The sequence below is a fragment of the Salmo salar genome, chromosome 10 (genome assembly GCF_965601325.2).
Source record: "Salmo salar chromosome 10, fSalSal1, whole genome shotgun sequence".
In the NCBI taxonomy this organism is placed as follows: domain Eukaryota; kingdom Metazoa; phylum Chordata; class Actinopteri; order Salmoniformes; family Salmonidae; genus Salmo; species Salmo salar.
This window is the reverse complement of record NC_138300.1, coordinates 62,288,515-62,311,021: the sequence shown is the minus strand read 5'-3', so window position 1 is coordinate 62,311,021 and position 22,507 is coordinate 62,288,515. Positions and strand designations below refer to the sequence as shown.

The 22,507-nt window shown below is 42.0% G+C and overlaps 1 protein-coding gene across 1 annotated transcript; it reads left to right on the top strand.

Annotated features, from left to right (window-relative positions):
• The first annotated feature begins 1,856 nt into the window (after nucleotides 1–1,856).
• On the top strand, nucleotides 1,857–19,890 carry LOC106560673 (apoptosis-inducing factor 3). Its single transcript, XM_082956612.1, has 19 exons — nucleotides 1,857–1,872; nucleotides 2,494–2,554; nucleotides 3,758–3,867; nucleotides 4,028–4,137; nucleotides 4,322–4,366; nucleotides 4,612–4,693; nucleotides 4,816–4,928; nucleotides 5,463–5,549; nucleotides 5,880–5,971; nucleotides 6,142–6,272; nucleotides 6,439–6,554; nucleotides 6,687–6,758; nucleotides 6,876–6,939; nucleotides 7,238–7,314; nucleotides 10,855–10,972; nucleotides 12,910–13,008; nucleotides 13,084–13,159; nucleotides 15,460–15,564; nucleotides 17,114–19,890. Exons 1-19 carry the CDS (start codon nucleotides 1,857–1,859, stop codon nucleotides 17,151–17,153), a joined length of 1,614 nt encoding a protein of 537 aa, XP_082812738.1. The 3' UTR covers nucleotides 17,154–19,890.
• Nucleotides 19,891–22,507: the final 2,617 nt, after the last annotated feature.

The window sequence follows — 22,507 nt, the reverse complement described above, 5'->3', positions numbered from 1 at the left end:
TTCTCCACGGCGTCTCCAGACTCTGTCACGTCTGTCACGTGCTCAGTGTGAACCTGCTTTCATCTGTGAAGAGCACAGGGTGCCAGTGGTGAATTTGCCAATCTTGGTGTTCTCTGACAAATGCCAAACGTCCTGCACGGTGTTGGGCAGTAAGCACAACCCCCACCTGTGGACGTCGGGCCCTCATACCACCCTCATGGAGTCTGTTTCTGATCGTTTGAGCAGACACATGCACATTTGTGGCCTGCTGGAGGTCATTTTGCAGGGCTCTGGCAGTGCTTCTCCTGCTCCTCCTTGCACAAAGGCGGAGGCAGCGGTCCTGCTGCTGGGTTGTTGGCCTCCTCCACGTCTCCTGATGTACTGGCCTGTCTCCTGGTAGCGCCTCCTTGCTCTGGATACTACGCTGACAGACACAGCAAACCTTCTTGCCACAGCTCGTATTGATGTGCCATCCTGGATGAGCTGCACTACCTGAGCCACTTGTGTGGGTTGTAGACTCCGTCTCATGCTACCACTAGAGTGAAAGCACCGCCAGCATTCAAAAGTGACCAAAACATCAGCCAGGAAGCATAGGAACTGAGAAGTGGTCTGTGGTCCCCACCTGCAGAACCACTCCTTTATTGGGGGTGTCTTGCTAATTGCCTATCATTTCCACCTGTTGTCTATTCCACTTGCACAACAGCATGTGAAATTTATTGTCAATCAGTGTTGCTTCCTAAGTGGACAGTTTGATTTCACAGAAGTGTGATTGACTAGGAGTTACATTGTGTTGTTTAAGTGTTCCCTTTATTTTTTTGAGCAGTATATATATATATACTTCCATATATATATATATATATGGAAGTGATGCAGACAATTACATTGATGGAAGCTACAATCTATCTGCAATATTAAAGCTGATCTACCCACACATTTTTGTTAAATAAATAAAAAACCACCTGTCACGCCCTGATCGTGGAAAACCGTCGGCGTTCTCTGTGGTGTAATAGGTCAGAGCGTGACTAGGGGGATTTCTAGATAGTATATTTCTATGTTGGTGTATGTGTATCCAAAGAGTTAACTTCATCATAAATATTCAAAGTTGATATTTATGCCTATTGTATCTGTGTGTTTACAGGTTTATATTTCCAAAATGCTTTAAGATATTCTAATGCTGTTTTTTTCCCATGTATGTGGGACAAACAATTTACTATTTGTGTTTCACATTGTTGCAATATCAAAGCTTGCAATATTGGGTTACATGAGCTTATGTGGCCCCCTCTCACAACAAATTCTTTCCCATTTGTAATTGGCATTGAAACAAATTTTCACAACAAAAAAATATTTTCATTATGGCCATTGGCCGCAACCAACATGATGATAAAACATTGATTTTGTAACGATGATTTGAATGAATGAGCAACCCAAAGGTTTACGCAAGTTGTGCATTCTCACTCATTCATTGTGAACGTTAGTGCCTCGTCAGCCATTCTCTATGCTGCTGTTGTGTCACACAGAAAGGCTTGCTCTTCTCTTCAACAATAACGACTAACGACAAAACTCTAAGCAAAATCACAAACAATACCGGATCTACATCCAGTTATTCACTTTAGATTTAAAAAATACAGTTATTTTTTGTGGAATATTTTCAGTGCTCCTCAAATTTTCCTGCACTTTTACCGACCTGTCAAATCATCGAGGGGCCGAGGGATGAGGGTTGGAACAGGTTTGGTTCCCGAGGAAACGGACTATTGTCCCATCGCGATAGGTGCTTTCAGCTAATGCAAAGACTGCCTCCGGACACTTTTATAAAACATACTTGAATTCTTATCACATGTTCGTTGAGGAACGTCTGTAATTACTGTAGAATCAGCGGGATGTCTGGAAAGCCACGTGAGTACCGTTTTCTGTGTGAAAAAAATGATTTAGTAATGGTTGAATGAGTAGGCTAGACTGGTGCGTAAAAGTCACGACTCACCTGTCAAATCATCCAGCAGATTGTAAAGGCTCTCTCTCATGCGTTGCATAATTCTCCTGTGATGTTGCAGGCAGATGGATTTTCCATTCTGCTCTACTGTAAATTGTAATCTCGATGTGTTATACACCATGTTCATGTGTTTTAGAAGCTATGAGAGTGACATACTTACACATAACATCTTTGGGTACATTTTTAAATAAATTAACCTATTTTTTATATAAAATAAGATATTTGTAAAAGCACACCTGATACATTTTCTTCTTGAATATTTGGTTATCTTACTTTCATGAGCAGTTTATGGAGAGGACAGAGTTGACAATAAGCCCAGATGTCTTTTGTCCTCTTATGTGAGTCACCCTTCAGCTTCACACACACACAGAGAATGGGTCAACAACTTCTAACTCTCCTGTGTGTGTGTGTGTGTGTGTGTGTGTGTGTGTGTGTGTGTGTGTGTGTGTGTGTGTGTGTGTGTGTGTGTGCACGTGTGGGGGGGGGTGTGATCACAGATTGTAGCGAGTTGCTGGATGTCGACCCAGACGAAGCTTCTGAAGAGCTGACAGAGGTGGTGTGTCTGGAGTCAGAACTACAGGACGGACAGTAAGAAAGAGAGGGGAGAGGGATGGAGAGAGAGAGATATATAAAAGACAGAGGTGGTGTGTCTGGAGTCAGAACTACAGGATGGTCAGTAATAGAGATGTGGCATATTTTTTTAAATAACGTTTAAACCATCATTTTTTAAATCGGTTTTCCGTTAAAACGATAAGAAAAATGAATACATTTCCAGATAAATTCACAATGGAGCTGCGCTGTTGCCAGCAATGGTTTGGGTCTCACGATGCGTCCCTTTCAGATAGTTATTGCACCTGTACTACCATTACTGTACTTTAATTCCACCTCGCAAAGTTTGCATTTCCTTTCTTATTTAAGAATCGACTCCTAAGAGTCAGTATTTTTGGAACAGATGGGACTGATTAGTTGCCATACTTCCGAGATCACAAACACACGCATGGAGAGACAGCGAGAGAGGGGAGGGGCACGGTATAGGCAGGTGGGCCACAAGGGAGACAGAGTCAGAACTGTGAACTAGGCCTATTAATCGGCAATCAAAAGCTGTATCTCACAATGGAATGCTGTACCCCAAAATTTCTAAGCTTGCAATGTCTCTCAACTTCAGTAAAGCCGGGCCTATCATCAATGAATAGGCTAGGATACTAAGAAGAGCTAGATGCAAAACTGGGTGATAGCCAAGCAGTTAAGAGATTGGGTCAGTAACTGAAAGGTTGCTGGTTCGAATCCCTGCGATGATTAGGTGAAAGCTGTCGATGTGCCCTTGAGCAAGGCACTTAACCCTAATTGCTCCTGTAAGTCGCTCTGGAAAAAGAGCGTCTGCTAAAATGACCCAAAACAAACGTCACACACAATGCATGTGCACAGGTTCTGTTCACAGCGTGGTAGCCAGGCACCAAGAGAGTGGAGAAGTTGAGCGTCGCGCTTAAGTGCTCTAAGTTGTTGCGGAAATTGACCTACTATTCTGTTTACCATCTACATCATATCGATGAATCTACCTTTACTCAACTTTCCCTTTGCCTTTATAGCCTATCGCCTAGTTAGGAAATAATATGTTTTGTGATTCAAATGTTTGGGTATTTTCTTAAATTTAAGGATCCCAGTTTCATCACACCCTATTCAGTAAGAAAGAGGGAAGCGAGGATGGAGATAGAGAAAACATGGGTCAGAAAGCACAGAGAGACAGATCAGTACACATGTTGTACACACATTCGTTTGTGTGTGTGTGTGTAGGATGATGGAGGTGGAGGTGGGACGTCACAATGTTCTGTTGGTACGGAGTGAAGGCATATACAGCGCCATCGGCAACCAGTGTACACACTATGGAGCTCCCTTGAGCAAAGGTGAGGAAGTACAGTCAGTGTGTGTGTGTATGTCCCTGTGAGTGCATGTTCTCCATGTCATGTACCGTACACAATGTATTGGCTGTCATAATAGTTTATTGTGTGTGCGTGTGCGTGTGCGTGTGCGTGTGTGTGTGTGTGTGTGTGTGTGTGTGTGTAGGGGTTCTATCAGGGCACAGGGTGCGATGCCCGTGGCACGGTGCCTGCTTCAACATCCAGACAGGAGACCTGGAGGAATTCCCTGGCATGGACTGTCTACCCTGTCACACGGTAGGGAGGGAGAGGGTGGCAGGAAGGGGGAGGTAGGAGAGGGGAAGAGAAACCTGGAGTTATACCCTGGCATGGACTGTCTGCCACAAGGTGGGTCTAACAGACAGAAAGACAGGCAGGAAGACAGACAGACAGGCAGGCAAGAAGACAGGCTTTGATTGACTTTGTTTGATTTATTTTTCAGGTGAAAGTCGAAAACAACAAAGTGTATGTGTCCGTAAACAAAAAGGTAAACATCACTTTTAAAAATCGCATTGATTTTATTAAATGCCAGAATATTACAACATGCTGCATTTACTGTCAAGCTGAAGCTCTCATTTTGGTTTCGATTTACTGTTACTGTTGCCTTAACCATGTTATACAGAAACAGTAAGAGCCAAAAAACTATTTGAGTTAGTTATAGATGGATCATAAAGCAGTTATGAATTCTTTATGACCCTCTGTCACTCTATGTCATGTGGTGTTTGTGTGTAGGCAGCGAGACAGACCAAACGAATAAAGAGTATGGGCTCCAGAGTAGAAGGTGTCATCCACACCATCCTACTGCTCGGGGGAGGTGAGGACGGGATACTGGGGCTCAGTGTGCGTGTGTGTGCACAAGTGCCTTGTGTGTGTGTGTGGGTATATGGTTGCGCGCGTGAGTGTGCGTGATGGTGTGCTCTCTCTCTGTAAGCGCAGGGTCTGCGTCATTAGTGTGTGCGGAAACTCTGAGACAGGAGAACTTTGGAGGCAGAATCATCATGGTAACCAGGGACAACCTTCTGCCCTATGACAAAACACGACTCAGCAAGGTAAATTACCCAAATTCTGTATTTCCAAATTCTGTATCTTCTGCAAAATTCCCAGGTTTTTCCAGAAATCCTGTTTGTAGGATTCCAGATTTCCTGCTCATTCCCTTCTTATTGTGGGCTCCCGAGTAGCACAGCGGTCTAAGGCACTGCATCTCAGTGCTAGAGGCATCACTGTAGTCTCTGGTTTGAATCCATGCTGCCTCACATCTGGCCGTGATTGGGAGTCCCATAGGGCGGTGCACAATTGGCCCAGGTTTGGCCGGGGTAGGCAGTCATTGTAAATAAGAATTTGTTCTTAACTGACTTGCCTAGCTAAATAAAACCTTCTGGGCATCAACCGACCAGGATTTCTGAATAACCTGAGATTTTTGGGAGCTTAACCAGAACTCTACAACCAAAGTAGAATAGATTGGTAACTCATTCTGGAGTTTTTAAAAAGTAAAAAATAGTCCTAAAATATGTTTTAATTTTTTCTAACCATCACCTAGTTAAGTTCGAGTAACACCCCCCCCCCCCCCCCCCCCCCCCCCCCAGGTAATGAATGTGGAGAATGACAGCATTTTGCTGAGGAGGATGGAGTTCTTCCATAAATACGACATCGAGGTGTGGCTCAGCAAAGAGGTGGATACAATACAACTTTATTTATCCAACTGTTACATAGTCCTCATTCTCCTGGCCTTTACTTTCTGTTGCGTTAATTTAGGAAGGGTGAGTTTCTTGAACAAATTATTCTCAAGATTCAATTGGAATTCTACTGTTCGAACAGATGACCTCAAATGGTTAATTTAGATAACATGGCTCTCTCTCACTATGTTTTCTCTTTTGTGCTCATTAATCTGTAGTATATCTGCCTGTATTTACAGCATATGAGTGCACTATATCTCTGGCCATTGCTTGGTTGTTTGCAAGCTCTCAAAAGCCTTCTCCAGCTCTGTGTTATTGTCATGGCAGGCCATGTCATTGGACACAGAGAAGAAGAAAGTAACATTTGATGACGGTTCAGTCCAGAGCTACGACCAGCTCCTCATATCCACAGGCTGCAGGTGTGTACATACTCACACACTAACACGCATGCATGCACAGAACAGTAACCCCAATGTGGTCACCATTCCACCCACCCCAGAACACAGCAGTAGTTAGAGAATGGGAATAGGAATGTCCATTCTACTTATTCTATTTCTGTGTTCTGATCCATTCTAATTCTGTTGTGTAGAGCGAAGGGTCTGGAGTGTCCAGGTAAAGACCTGGAGAATGTAAAGATGCTGGAGACACCAGAGGATGCAAGGCAGATACATGTTGCCTGTATAGGCTGTCATATCGTCATCGTGGGGACATCCTTCGTTGGTACATTGTCTCATTCTGTCTCAAATTGACACTTTATGGCCCAACAATAGTAGTGCACTACTTTTGTCCAGAGCTCTCTGTCTTTGTGTGACTCTGGCCAAAAGTAGTGCACTACACTACGAATAGCCCTGATCTGTGTATTTCCCTGGCTGTGTGTTGTGTTTAGGCATGGAGGTGGCATCCTATATGACAGACAAGGCTTCCAGCATCACAGTGATTGGCAGCAGTGAGCTACCCTACCAGAAGACCTTGGGCCCTGAGATTGGCAAGGTCACTATGATGGTGAGAGACAGGAGAGGGAGCTCCTTATATTTAAGCTTCCAATGTATAACTAAGCTGCGTTTAAAACTACTTAGAAGTCATCTTCTTTTCTGCCTCCTCACCCCTCATCCCCTCCTTATGTTCTGTTGACAGATGCTTGCAGAGAAGGATGTGGCATTTTATATGAATGACAATGTGTCAGAGGTCCGCGGAGAGAACGGAAAGGTACAGTAGAGAGACCTCCCTGTGTCTGTGTCCTGGCAACATGAAGAGAATCCCATTATAGTTGTATAGCTGTGTTGGGTTATTCAATGAGAATAGAATGTGTTTGTCTCTGTGCAGGTAAAAGAGGTTGTGCTGAAGAGTGGGACAGTCATTCCTGCTGATGTTTTAATTGTTGGCATCGGTATGTACAACACAGGACATTTATTACACTTTAAATTCAGTATACTACACAACCTCATAAAGACCTACTACTGTATGGCAAATCTGAAATATAAAGACATTTATAAAGATATAAAGACTTTATCTCTTTCCTCTCTCCATCTCCTTTCTCTCTCTCTTTCCTCCCTCCATCTCCTTTCTCTCTCTTTCCTCCCTCCATCTCCTTCCTCTCTCTCTTTCCTCTCTCCATCTCCTTTCTCTCTCTCTTTCCTCTCTCCATCTTCTTTCTCTCTCTCTTTCCTGTATCTCCCTCCCTCAAGGTGTGATCCCTAACTCAGAGTTCCTGCAGGGTACTCCCATAGCGATGGACTCTAAGAGCTCAGTCATAGTGGACAAGGTGAGCTCCAATTGGAGGGCTGAATAAAGCATGTTGTTGTCCTACTGAATCAAACCAAGGGTTGCTTAGTTTGTTAATAGATCTTACAATAAGAATGACATCTAATTTTGACATCTAATTTGTGGCATTTGTTGTAGCTTTATTTGTGGGAGGTTAGGAGTAAATAAAGCTTTACTCTTTTGATGGTATGTAGGCTCTATGTTAGCCCAAAGGCCTAGCTGATAGCAATATTGAGGGAAGGTATGCAGCCGGCTACACACTCGTATCTCTCGTGGAGCGGTTCGTACAAAAAAACATTCTCAATTCTTGCTGCAAAGGTGTCTGTTTCCTCCTTAACTACATTTCATGGTGAGGGAAAATATGCATACTTTCTTTATAAAACACCATTTCCCACCACCATGCTACAGTGGCTAGTGCTAGTCCCAAATGTTGCATAGCGTGTTCAGCCAATCAGGTTGCAGCCGTCTATTTTTTTCACCTCTGGTCTGATAGCCCGTGACTAGCATTAGCCACGGTGTTTCATAAAGAAAGTATGCATATTTTCCCAGTTGTTTTTTAAATGAATAAATCGAGTTAAGTAGGAAACCAACGCCTTTGCAGCCTGAATATAGAAACCTGTCCACAGGAATATGAGTGTATAGCCGGCTGCACACATTCCCTTCGAAGGTAAGATGGAACGACTCAACATCACCATCTGCCGACCTTTGGGCTAGCTCTATGCAGGCTGTATGACAGTGTTTATAGGGAGAATCTCAATTGCATACTCCTCGCGTCCTCTTTCCTTGCCTCCTTCTCAAAACCAATTGGGGGGGGGGACCTCTGGCTTTCTCATCCAGTGGGTTTTGAGGTGGTGTGGAGAGAGATCGTGAGGAGTATGCAATTGATATTCTTCCCCAGAGTTTATTTATAGAGTGTAACTATCAGTGATGTAGTGGAGAAAAACGCTGATCACCATTCACCAGTGTTGGGGAAGATACTGTGAAAGTATAGTTTACTAAACTACCAATTACTTCACACTGGAAGATCAGCTACACTAAAGTTACCTTAATAAAAATATAGTTTACTGAACTACCAAGTACTTCACACTGGAAGATGTTCAGCTACACTAAAGCTACCTTAATTAACGGGACGGACATCCAGCGAAAAATCCTATCGCCATTAGCATAACGAAATTTAATAATTGTTTTTTCAAATATAGGACTATGTAATATCGTTTTATAGATACACCTCTCCTGAATCGAACCACGTTGTCCGATTTCAAAAAGGCTTTACAGCAAGAGCAAAACATTAGATTATGTTAGAGGAGTATATCGTAAAAGTAGCCACATAGCCATTTTCCGACCAACCACATGCATCACAAATAACCAAAAAACAGCTAAATGCAGCACTAACCTTTGACAATCTTCATCAGATGACACCCCTAGGACATCATGTTACACAATGCATGCATTCTTTTGTTCGATAAAGTTCATATTTATATATAAAAACAGCATTTTACATCGGCGCGTAACGTTGACTAACTATTTTCCCTCAAATGCATCCGGTGAAACAGCGCTACAATTTACTAAATTACTAGTCGAAAACATTTTTAAAATGTAATATTGTCATTCTAAGATTTATAGATGAATATCTCTTGAAAGCACCTGTAATGCCAGATTTAAAAATTACTTTACTGGGTAATCACACTTTGCGATAAAAGAGGATGCGATACTCAGAAAAATAGGCTACCGTTACAGGTCCGCGCCATCTTGGAACAATCGCATATCAAATCTAGTCTTGTATACTATTGTCAATAATCCCTTACCTTTGATTATCTTCCTCAGAAAGCACTTCCAGGAATCCCAGGTCCACAACAAATGTATTTTAGTTCGAAAAAGTTAATCCTTTACGTCTCAATAGCTTGTTCTTGTTAGCGTGTTCTGAAGGCTGCTCCAAAACTTCCGTCGGCTGCGGGACTACTCTTTCAATAAAATGCATTTGTTTTTAATTTAGGTTTGTTCAAACATGTCAAACGTTGTATAACATAAATCTTTAGGGCCTTTTTCAACCAGAGCTCCAATAAGATTCAAGGGGGACGATTGCATTGTGTTTCAAAACGTTTCGAAAGGGGAGGGTAGCCAGGGGCGCCGGCGTCATAATGGTGATGGCCCTCTCCGTGTGACCAAGTTCCACTACGTCTCATTCATTCAGTTTTCACAGTAGAAGGCTCAAATCACTTTGTAAAGACTGGGGACATCTAGTGGAAGCAATAGGAAGTGCTCAATGAACCATTGCTCACTGTGTGATTTACAGGCAAACTGATGAAGTTGAGTCCGCAATTCAGAATTCCACTTCCTGTTACGATCGGTCTCGGGGTTTTGACTGCCATATGAGTTCTGTTATACTCACAGACACCATTCAAACAGTTTTAGAAACTTTAGGGTATTTTCTATCCACAAGTATTCATTATATGCATATCCTAGCTTCTGAGTTTGAGTAGGAGGCCGTTTAAAATGGGCACTAATTTTTTTCAAAAATCGCTGTAGCGCCCCCTATCCTAGGCGAACGACAAGAGGTTAAAATATAGTTTACTGAACTACCAAGTACTTCACACTGGAAGAAGTTCAGCTACACTAAAGCTACCTGTCACGCCCTGACCATAGAGAGCCATTGTTTCTCTATGGTGTAGTAGGTCAGGGCGTGACTGGGGGGTGTTCTAGTTTATTATTTCTATGTGGGGTTCTAGTTTATTATTTTTATGTTGGTGATTTGTATGATTCCCAATTAGAGGCAGCTGGGAATCGTTGTCTCTAATTGGGGATCATATTTAGGTAGCATTTTTCCCACCTGTGTTTGTGGATAAATAAAATATGTGGAACCCAGATCACGCTGCACTTTGGTCCGAGTATGCTTCCAGTTCGTACGACGAGCGTGACACTACCTTAATAAAAATATAGTTTACTGAACTACCAAGTACTTCACACTGGAAGACGTTCAGCTACACTAAAGCTACCTTAATAAAAATATAGTTTACTTAACTAAAGTTAGTTAGAAAAACTAGTTCACTACATCCAAAGTACTTCGTGAAAAATTATCATATCTAAATCTAATGTCATAGACTACAAATTGCAAGAACAGATCACTTTGGAATCAGATGTTAACAGAATGTGTACTTTCACCTATGAAACATAAAAAGTGAGAATTAGGCACACAAAAAGTGTTTCAAATTACATTAAGGCAGGTCTGATGCTGAAAAATAAATAAATACTTCACCCATATGTCAAAAAGTTATTAACTACTGAGATTTGAATTTAGTTCAGCTACCGCCAAGCTACTACAAAATGTAATTCAATTACTAGTTGAACTATAAGTAGTTTACTACTCCCCAACACGTCCATTCGTGGTTAGTAAAGTAACACTCCCTATACTTTCAACGCATTGTTCTGCAAAAGGTGGGTAACTGCCTGCGCAAATTAAAAAAGCGGTGTTTACATGCACTTACCCTCCACTACACAACTTGTTACTATACTAAGTGTGAGTGGTTCCTCTCCTCTCCTGCAGTGCATGAGGACCAATGTTCTTGAAGTGTTCTGTGGAGGAGACCTGGCTACCTTCCCCCTGACAATGGCCAAAGACCAGAGGGTCAATATAGGACACTGGCAGATGGCACAGGCACACGGTAACTCACCCAGGCCAATTTAAACACATGCATCAGGCTTTTACCTTTATTTTTTTATTTCTTTATTTAACTATGCAAGTCAGTTAAGAACAAATTCTTATTTACAATGACGTCCTACCCCGGCCAAACCCAGACGACGCTGGGCCAATTGTGCGCCGACCTATGGGACTCCCAATCACGGCCGGATGTGATTCAGCCTGGACCTTTGCTGTTAAAGAAAATATGGCCTCAATAATCTTTCAGATCAAACATATTTAAAAAGCAAACGTTCTTTGTGCAAAGGTCTCTAGGGTTTGACTAATGTGGGTTTTACTGGGCTTTTACTTAAAGTACCAGTCAAAAGTTTGGACACACCTACTCATTCAAGGGTTTTTCTTTATTTTTACTATTTTCTATATTGTAGAATAATAGTGAAGACATCAAAACTATGAAATAACACATGGAATCATGTAGTAACAAATTTACTACATGATTCCATATTTAAACAAATTCTATATTTGAGAGTCTTCAACGTAGCCACCCATTGCCTTGATCACAGTTTTGCACAATCTTGGCATTCTCTCAACCAGCTTCATGAGGTAGTCACCTGGAATGCATTTCAATGAACAGGTGTGCCTCTTTAAAAGTAAATTTGTGCGTTTGAGCCAGTTGTGTTGTGTTGTGTGTTGCCAGTTGTGTTCAGTTGTGTTGTGACAAGGTAAGGTTGGTTTACAGAAGATAGCCCAATTTGATAAAAGACCAAGTCCATATTATGGCAAGAACAGCTCAAATAAGCAAAGACAAATGACAGTCCATCATATCTTTAAGACATGAAGGTCAGTCAATCCGGGCAATTTCAAGAACTTTTAAACTTTTTCAAGTGCAGTCGCACAAACCATCAAGCTCTATGATGAAACTGGCTCTCACGAGGAACGCTACAGGAAAGGAAGTCCCAGAGTTACCTCTGCTGCAGAGGATAAGTTCATTAGAGTTACCAGCCTCAGATATTGTATCCCAAATAAATGCTTCACAGAGTTCAAGTAACAGACACATCTCAACATCAACTGTTCAGGGGAGACTGCGTGAATCAGGCCTTTATGATCGATTTGCTTCAAAGAAACCACTACTAAAGGACACCAATAAGAAGAAGATACTTGCTTGGGCCAAGAAACACGAGAAATAGACATTAGACCGGTGGAAATCTGTCCTTTGGTCTGATGAGTCCAAATTAGACATTTTTGGTTCCAACCGCCATGTCTTTATGAGACGGATGATCTCCACATGTGTGGTTCCCACCGTGAAGCTTGGAGGAGGTGTGATGGTGCGGCGGTGCTTTGCTGGTGACACTGTCTGATTTATTTTGAATTCAAGGCACACTTAACCAGCATGGCTACCATAGTGTTCTGCCTGGATGCACCATCCCATCTGGTTTGCATTTAGTGGGACTATCATTTGTTTTTCAATAGGTCAATGACCAAACATACCTTCAGGCTGTGTAAGGGCTATTTTACCAAGAAGAAGAGCTTTATCAGATGATCTGGCCTCTACAATTACCCAACCTCAACCCAACTGAGATGGTTTCGGACGAGTTGGACCGCGGAGTGAATGAAAAGCGGCAAACAAGTGCTCAGTATATGTGGGAACTCCTTCAAAACTTTTGGAAAAGCATTCCGGGTGAAGCTGGTTGAGAGAATACCAAGAATGTGCAAAGCTATCATCAAGACAAAGGGAATCTAAAATATATATTTTGATTCGTTTAGCAATTTTTTGGGTTACTACATGATTCCATGTGTTATTTCATAGTTTTGATTTCTTCACTATTATTCTACAATGTAGAAAATAGTAAAAAAAAATAAGAAAATCCCTTGAATAAGTAGGTGTGTCCAAACTTTTGACTGGTACTGTATATAGTTGCTATTGATTTTGATGTTGTTGCTGTGTGTGTGGTGTTGTTGTAGGGAGAGTAGCAGCCCTGAACATGCTGAATATACCCACTGAACTCAACTCTATCCCTTACTACTGGACCGTCCTACTGGGGAAGAACATCAGATACACAGGTAAGCCTATCTACTACACACACCTTAACACACCTGAACACACACTAATCATTTGTGTATATGTGTCCTTTGCAGGCTATGGGGAAGGATACACTGACATCGTGGTAAAAGGGAAAGCGGAGGAACAAAAGTTCCTGGCCTTTTATATCAAGTGAGTCAACAAAAAACGGCATTGTTCAAATGGACGTGTGTGTGAGAATGTGAGAATGTGATGTCTGTATGCGTGTCTGTGGCTGTGTGTGTTTGTATGTGTGTGTGTGTATACTTTAACACAAGATGTGTGTGCATGAATGCATGGCCGGGTTTCCATTAGCCTGTAATTGGCGGCCTTTGGCCTATGCTACTGTTGATTGCAATGACGGAGGCCGTTTTCATTGAAGTAGAACAACAGTTAGAGAGCATGCCTATAGTGAAAAACCTACAAGGCAGGGCTCCAGACTGCAACCATTTAGTCACATTTTGCGACCTTTTGACTTGGCTGTGCGAGTAAAATAAATTATTGGTCGCATCGGTGCGAGCTGCACATTCCTTAACATCACTCAAAACGTCCTATTTTTTAGGAGGCTAAAACCATGATTTGGTCTAACAGTAAAGTACATTATCCTCATTATTCCTGTAATGAAAGTGTCTGCCTGCCTGCCCCTGTACCTGTTTCACTGGGGCCTGCTGCTGTGTTGAGCGAGCCACTCTCTCTCCTTTCCCAGGGGAAAGAAAAGTGTTCTGATTGTATCATTTTGTTAAAATCCAATTGAAAACAGCTATCCTGTTGTCACAGATGGAGAGAGGGTGTTCTCAGCTTTTTGTAGGTATGCTGTTTATTTCTCAACTCTACATTTTGAGTTCAATAGCAACTATTTTACAAACAAGACATTTGATATGGCTTTGAGATATGGAGTGTGTGAAATGTGGATAGGCCTCATTAAGCGGAAGGCGACAACTGTTTTGGGCCATTAAATGTACTGTTAGATTAATACATGGCTACTAGCTGTGGGTATTATCTGTAGTGTTACTGATCTAGCTAATGTGTTTTTGAGTTTCCACTTACTCAGGTGGTGAATTATTAGTCTAAATTAGCCTATGATATTAGAGCACGTAAAGATGCAGGCAAACTCATCTCTGTTGAACTAGAAAATGCAGGCCACTGTGCAACTCGCTATTCAGGCCATTTTTGAACTTCAATGTATTATTATTTTCGTATTTATAATAATTTGTTTAATCATTATTATTATTGTATATAATTGTTATTATTGTAGGCCTATTTATTAATCTAAACCAGTTTAAAAAACATGCTAAACGTATTTTGTTTCAGTCTGAATTAAATTAAGTTCGATCTGCCTTTTTAATTGTGTGCTGTGTATTTAGTTTAAGATAGGTTATAAGTAGGCTTGTTGTAAAATAAATATCATTAGCCTATTGCTGAAAAATTTTGGGTACGGTAGGCACAAGTGTTTCTTGGTAATTGCTGCAAAATAGCCTGTTCAAAACTTTTGTAAAGGTTTAAACCAGTTCGGTTGAGCCATTTTCTTTGGCCAAATGAATGTTTGTGTTTGCCGCAATATAATATCCTTCTCGTATTTTTCCTAGAAACAATGGCTTGACTTAGTTTTGATATTACCCTAATAAAGTTTAAAACTTTAGTGAAGGTTTGGTATGGTGTGACTATTAGCCTACTACACTGCAGGCCTATGACATGAAGGCAGTGCATCCCGGCACTCCAACTGACTCTATCAGTTGAACTTGAGGTGAGGAAGACTGTTTGAGGCCTACCAGAGTTACTCCTATAATCTAACAATATAATGCTTCTCTTTATACAAAATATTCTGATTACAATTTTGGGAATTAGCCTCCTTCTGTACACATATCTCTATAGCAGACGCAGTAGCCTGGCAAATATAAATACATTCAATTGTTTTAGGAAAGTAAAAACCAATAAAACAATTGGCTATAAAGTTATGCATGTTCTTTACTTAACTAGGCAAGTCAGTTAAGAACAAATTCGTATTTACAATGACGGCCTACCCCGGCCAAACCCAGACAATGCTGGGCCAATTGTGCACTGCCCTATGGGACTCCCAATGACGGCCGGTTGTGATACACCCTGGAGTCGAACCAGGGACGCCTCTTGCACTGAGATGCAGTGCCTTAGACCGCTGTGCCACTTGGGAGCCCCAAATGCATATGCTACACATCAAAACACAAGGAATAGTGTTTTTGTAATATATGATATAGTCTGTAAGGACACGTAAATGTGGCTCATTTATCCCTTTATGCCACTGGCTGCGTGGCCTAATGTGTTAAGCACCCACTGCATACGGATGACCGGTACATTTCTCTATTGTCTGATAAATGAAAATCTTCCCCTGGTCACTTGTCTGGTGCAAAATTTTCCAGAAAACCTGGTGCATGCATGTATGAATACTATTCTTCTCCCCACTATTTTTCTCCCCGCAGGGATGATGAGGTAATAGCAGCAGCAAGTCTGAACTATGACCCAGCTGTTTCTGCTGTGGCCGAGAGGTTCGCTGCAGGAAACACCATCACTAAGAAAGAGGCTGAGTACGTGGCTACCCACATCCCCTCTCTCACTGTAAACTCATTATTTTATTTTCTCCAGGCAGACACACAAGCACACACTGTAATACAGTGCCTTCAGAAAGTATTCACACCCCTTGACCTTTTCCACATTTTGTTGTGTTACAGCCTGAATTTTAAATAGATTACATTGACAGATCAGTGGCCTACACACAATACCCCATAATGTCACAGTGGAAATATGTTTTTAGAAATAAAATAAAAATGTGTTTAAAAAGTCACATAAATTGCATGGACTCACTCTGTGTACAATAATAGTGTTTAACATGATTTTTGAATGACTACCTCATCTCTGTACCCCACACATACAATTATCTATAAGGTCACTCAGTCGAGCAGTGAATTTCAAACACAGATTCAACCACAAAGGCCAGGGAGGTATTCCAATGCCTCGTAAAGAAGGGCACCTATTGATAGATGGGTAAAAGTTTTTAAAATAGCAGACATTGAATATCCCTTTGAGCATGGTAAAGTTATTCATTACACTTATTAATTACACTTTGGATGGTGTATCAATACACCCAGTCACTACAAAGACACAGGCGTCCTTCCTAACTCAGTTGCCGGAGAGGAATGGCTGTGAAAGGAGCAAACTCAGGAAGGATCAACAACATTGTAGTTACTCCACATTACTAACCTAAATGACAGAGTGAAAAGAAGGAAGCCTGTACAAAATAAAAATCTCCCAAAACATGCATCCTGTTTGCAAAAAGGCACAAAAGTAAAGTAAAACTGCAAAAAATGAAATTAACTTTATGTCCTGAATACAAAGCATTATGTTTGGGGCAAATCCAACACAACCCATCATTGAGTACCACTGTTCATATTTTCAAGCATAGAAATGACTGCATCATGTTATAGTTATGCTTGTCATCCACAAGGACTAGGGAGTTTATTTATATTTTTTATAAAGAGCTCAGGCAAAATCCTATTGGAAAACCTGGTTCAGTCTGCTTTCCAAGAGACACTGGGAGACATCTTTCAGCAGGACACTAACCTAAAACACAAGGCCAAATATACACTGGAGTTGCTTACCAAGATGAAAGGGAATGTTCCTGAGTGGCCGAGTTACAGGTCTGACTTAAATCAGCTAGAAAATCTATGGCAAGACTTGAAAATGGCTGTCTAGCAATGATCAACAACCAACTTGACAGAGCTTGAATACTTTTTTTTAAAATAAATGTGCAAATATTGTACAATCCAGGTGTACAAAGCTTTTTGAGACTAACCCAGAAAGACTCACAGCTGTAATCGCTGGCAAAGGTTATGTATTGACTCAGGGGGTTGAATACTTACTGTATCTAAATAAGATACGTTTCTTTAAATAAATGTTTTACAAATGTTTTTTTTTTTATACACTTTGATATTACAGAGTATTTTGTATAGATTGTTGAGAAAAAATGGACAATTAAATCCATTTTAATCCCAACTTGTAACACAAAATGTGGAAAAAGTCAAGGGATGAGAATACTTTCTGAAGGCCCTGTATCTCTTTGCCTTCTCTTCCTCACAGATCAGATGACCTGAGGTGGTTGAAGCTGAAACTGTCCTGATCATCCCTCCTTCTACTCATCCGTCTCAACATCACTTCATCTCCGACACACAAACACAGAATGTCCCCCCTCTGTCCATCTCTCCCTCCCTCCTCCTCCTCCTCAGGCATCCCTCCTCATCCCCTCTCTCTTCCCCCTCTTTTGGAGAACAAGTCGTCTGGCTGGAGGCTCGACAGACACAGAAGAGACCTATCAGAAGAGGACGACGTGACGTTGCTGAGTTATAACCAGTAGTGTAGTGGAGGGTAATCGCATGTAAACGGCGCTTATGCACTTTTTTTCATTTTGTGTGAGCGTTTACTCACCTTTTGCGGAAAAATGCATAGAAAGTGCACGGAGCGTTACTTTACTCACTGATAACGGCGATCAGCGTTCACCCACCTATTGTTTTTACCACGACATCACTGGTTATGACATCAGACGTATAGCAGGACGACACTCAACTGTTTGTCTGTTCTGTTCTTAGCCAGTTTGTTTAGAGGTGGGGGGGGAGACAGAAAAAACAGTGATACCTCAGACAAACAGATTTTGTGGGTTTCATTTACAAGGATGAGTTTTATATGTTCTCCGTTTTGGGGAAACTACATGGTCATGATGTCGCCAATGCCCACCTGTTGATGTAGACATTTCTTACTTCACATTCTGAAAATGGAGAAGAAGAGATGACAGAAAGGTAGCTGTGTGTGTTCTACTGTAGATATGGTAGTCAGGGTAGCTACCCACTGGGCACACACTAGTTGAATCAATGCTGGTCAAAATGAGATGAAAGTAGTACTGGTTGATGATTTTTTTTCAATTCCAATGTATTTTCCACGTTGATTCCATGTCACAATACGTTGACAAATTACGTTGAAACAACGTTGATTCAACCAGTGTGTGCCCAGTGAGTAGTGTTCTACTGTTGACACGATAGCAACATGATGACATGCCAGGTTGGTAGTCATGGTAGCTAGGGTTCTACTGTCGATACGGTGGTCACATGACAGGTTGGTAGTCATGGTAGCTAGGGTTCTACTGTCGATACGGTGGTCACATGACAGGTTGGTAGTCATGGTAGCTAGGGTTCTACTGTCGATACGGTGGTCACATGACAGGTTGGTAGTCATGGTAGCTAGGGTTCTACTGTCGATACGGTGGTCACATGACAGGTTGGTAGTCATGGTAGCTAGGGTTCTACTGTCGATACGGTGGTCACATGACAGGTTGGTAGTCATGGTAGCTAGGGTTCTACTGTCGATACGGTGGTCACATGACAGGTTGGTAGTCATGGTAGCTAGGGTTCTACTGTCGATACGGTGGTCACATGACAGGTTGGTAGTCATGGTAGCTAAGGTTCTACTGTCGATACGGTGGTCACATGACAGGTTGGTAGTCATGGTAGCTAAGGTTCTACTGTCGATACGGTGGTCACATGACAGGTTGGTAGTCATGGTAGCTAGGGTTCTACTGTCGATACGGTGGTCACATGACAGGTTGGTAGTCATGGTAGCTAGGGTTCTACTGTCAACGTGTCAACCAGTGGTGGTGGCATAGTCTGAGTTTACGCTTGCTTTGGGGTTCCATGGAAGGGGTTGCTAGGTAGGCCATTGCCGGGGTCACGGGCAGTGGAAAAACACAGCTGACCTTAATGGCCGCTGTGGCCATGTGGATGGACCAATCAGAACGCTGTTTAGGGGATTAGAGGGACAGAGGGCCAGGGCCGAGGTCTTTGAGGCAGGGATGCTGAATTAGGCAACCTGAACAAAACAGGCTGCAGAGAGAATAATAGACATGGACAAACACAACACAAAAAGATAACACCAAAACGCTTTCAAAAGAACTGCTGTGCTTCTCTCTCACCTATCTCTCTTTCTATCTCTTACATCTCTCCCTCTCACCCCACTGGGCACACTAGGTCGTTTCAACGTTGATAATTAGGTAATATTTGGTTGAGATGTTGATCAATGAGTTTACAACCTATATTTGTTGAATTTCCAATGTGTTATCACTATGCTTTCAACCATCTAAAAGCACAACCTAATTCCAATGGAAAAACAATGCCAGATGTTTTGTTTATTTATAAAACAGATGAATGAATGTGTTATCATTGTTCTTCATCTAATATCTGAACCACATGACCTGGGCCTGGTTTCCCGATAGCAATAGAATTTAGGCGTATGTGTGTTTTAATGATGCATTGTTCCAACAACGGCCCAAAGATGTAACACGCGTTTCCCAAAATACCACGCAGAGAGAGCGTTCGCTAAGTGCATTGTTGAGGCAGAGGCCTACAGTCGAAACTAATAGGATCGCAAGAAAGTGGCTCTCGGATCAGTTTTCTCCGTTCAAATCTTACTTTAACATTCACATTTTTGATGGGTCAGCTCCTAGAAAGATATTATCACCTATGACTGCAACTATTAGCCTACTCCAGTGGTCGCCAACCGGTCAAATCAAATCAAATATATTGGTCACATACACATGGTTAGCAGATGGTATTGCGAGTGTAGCGAAATGCTTGTGCTTCTAGTTCTGACAGTGCAGCAGTATCTAACATGTAATCTAACAATTCCTCAACAACTACCTAATACACACAAATCTAAGTAAAGGAATGGAATAAGAATATATACATATATGGATGAGCGATGACAGAGCGGCATAGGCTAGATACAATAGATGGTATTAAAATACAGTATATGCATATGAGATGAGTAATGCAAGATATGTAATCATTATTAAAGTGGCATTATTAAAGTGACTTGTTATCCATTTATTAAAGTGGCCAATGATTTCAAGTCTGTATGTAGGCAGCAGCCTCTCTGTGTTAGTGATGGCTGTTTAACAGTCTGATGGCCTTGAGGTAGAAGCTGTTTTTCAGTCTGTCGGTCGCAGCTTTGATGCACCTGTACTGACCTCGCCTTCTGGATGGTAGCGGGGTGGACAGGCAGTGGCTCAGATGGTTGTTGTCCTTGATGATCTTTTTGGTCTTTCTGTGACATTGGGTGCTGTAGGTGTCCTGGAGGGCAGGTAGTTTTCCCCAGGTGATGTGTTGGGCAGACCGCACCACCCTCTGGAGAGCCCTGCGGTTGCGGGCAGTGCAGTTGCCGAACCAAACAGTGATACAGCCCAACAGGATGCTCTCGATTCTGCATCTGTAAAAGTTTGTGAGGGTTTTAGGTGACAAGCCAAATTTCTTCAGCCTCCTGAGGTTGAAGAGGTGCTGTTGCACCTTCTTCACCACACTGTCTGTGTGGGTGGACCATTTCAGTTTGTCTTATACTCCATAAGAAGAAATGTATAGTTATAGTAACCTCAAAACATTTCATGGATATGCATCTAGTGCTTGGATAGTTTCATCTGACCACTGGCTTAATCCCATTCTTTAACCATTATTTTTGGTTGAGTTGAAGACATGACTCCAACATATTATTTGTTAACTTGTCAACAAGTAAATATGCTATTTATTGTGTTTCAAAAGTGATATTGAATTGTGTTTGGTTGTCAATGCAAGCAAATATCAACATTTAAATGAGATGTATCTTCTGCTTGGATAGGTCCATCAATGGCACTGATAAGTCTGGCTTTAATTCTAGTTTGTCTTCAAATTAATAATTGATATGTTGGATTCACGTCAATTGCTGTTGATGACTTTTGCAAATGCTATAGGCCAAAATAGCATCATTGATGATATACAGTGCATTCGGAAAGTATTCAGACCCCTTCACTTTTTCCACATTTTGTTACGCTACAGCTTTATTCTAAAATTGATTTCTATAGTTTTTCCCCTCATTATTCTGAACACAATACTCCATAATGATAAAGCAAAAGCAGTTTTTTAGAAATGTTTCCAAATGTATAATTTTTTTTTTTTAATATTTCATTTACATAAGTATTCAGACCCTTAACTCAGTACTTTGTTGAAGCACCTTTGGCAGCGATTACAGCCTATAGTCTTCTTGGGTATGACTCTACAAGCTTAGCACACCTGTATTTGGGGAGTTTCTCCCATTCTTCTCTGAAGAATCTCTCAAGCTCTGTCAGGTTGGAGGGGCAGCGTTGCTGCACAACTATTTTCAGGTCTCTCCAGAGATGTTCGATGAGGTTTAATTCCGGGCTCTGGCTGGGCCACTCAAGGACATTCAGAGACTTGTCCTGAAGCCACTCCTGTGTTAAATGTTGTCTTGGCTGTGTGCTTATGGTTGTTGTCCTGTTGGAAGGTGAAACTTCGCCCCAGTCTGAGGTCCTGAGCGCTCTGGAGCAGGTTTTCATCAAGGATCTCTCTGTTCTTTGATCTGTTCATCTTTCCCTCGATCCTGACTAGTCTCCTAGTCCCTGCTGCTGAAAAACATCCCCACAGCATGATGCTGCCACCATCCTGCTTCACCATAGAGAGGGTGCCAGATTTCCTTCAGACGTGACGCTTGGCATTCAGGTTTTATCAGACCAGAGAATCTTGATTCTCATGGTCTGAGAGTCCTTTAGGTGCTTTTTGGCAAACTTCAAGCGGGCTGTCATGTGCCTTTTTCTGAGGAGTGGCCTCCGTCTGGCCACTCTACCATAAAGGCCTGATTGGTGGAGTGCTGCAGAGATTGTTGTCCTTCTGGAAGTTTCCACCATCTCCACAGAGGAACTCTGGAGCTCTGTAAGAGTGACCATCCGTGTCACGTCCTGACCATAGAGAGCTCTTATTTTCTATGGTAGAGTAGGTCAGGGCGTGACTGGGGGATTATCTAGTTTATTTATTTCTATGTTGGGTTCTATTTTTTTTTCTATGTTGGGGTTTTTGTATGATTCCCAATTAGAGGCAGCTGGTCATCGTTGTCTCTAATTGGGGATCATATTTAAGTAGTTGTTTTTCCCACCTGTGTTTGTGTGGGATATTATTTTGAGTTAGTGCATGTTGCACCTCTGTTGTGACGGTTTGTTGTTTTGTTTATAGTTTATTGTATGTCTTGCTAAGTTTCACATATTAATAAAGATGTGGAACGATACTCACGCTGCGCCTTGGTCCGATCATTTCAACAACGAATGTGACAGAATATCCCACCACCCACGGACCAAGCAGCGTGCCCAGGAGGAGCAGGGATCCTGGGCATGGGAGGAAAGCCAGGAGTGGAGGACATCCTGGACTTGGGATGAAATAATGGCAGGAGACAAAAGCCTGCCATGGAAGCAGGCGGAAGCAGCGAGGGAGGAGAATCTGCGACGCCGGGGTTCGCGACCACGAAGACAGCCCGAAAGACACATGGGGGGGGCACATGGGTTGGTCGGCGAAGCCGAGGGGTGAGTCTGAGAGCGAAGAGAAATATTGGGAGAGACTGAGCGAGGAGTACTGTGAGATAGTTGAGGGGGGTGATGAGAGAGAGCTGTTGGTT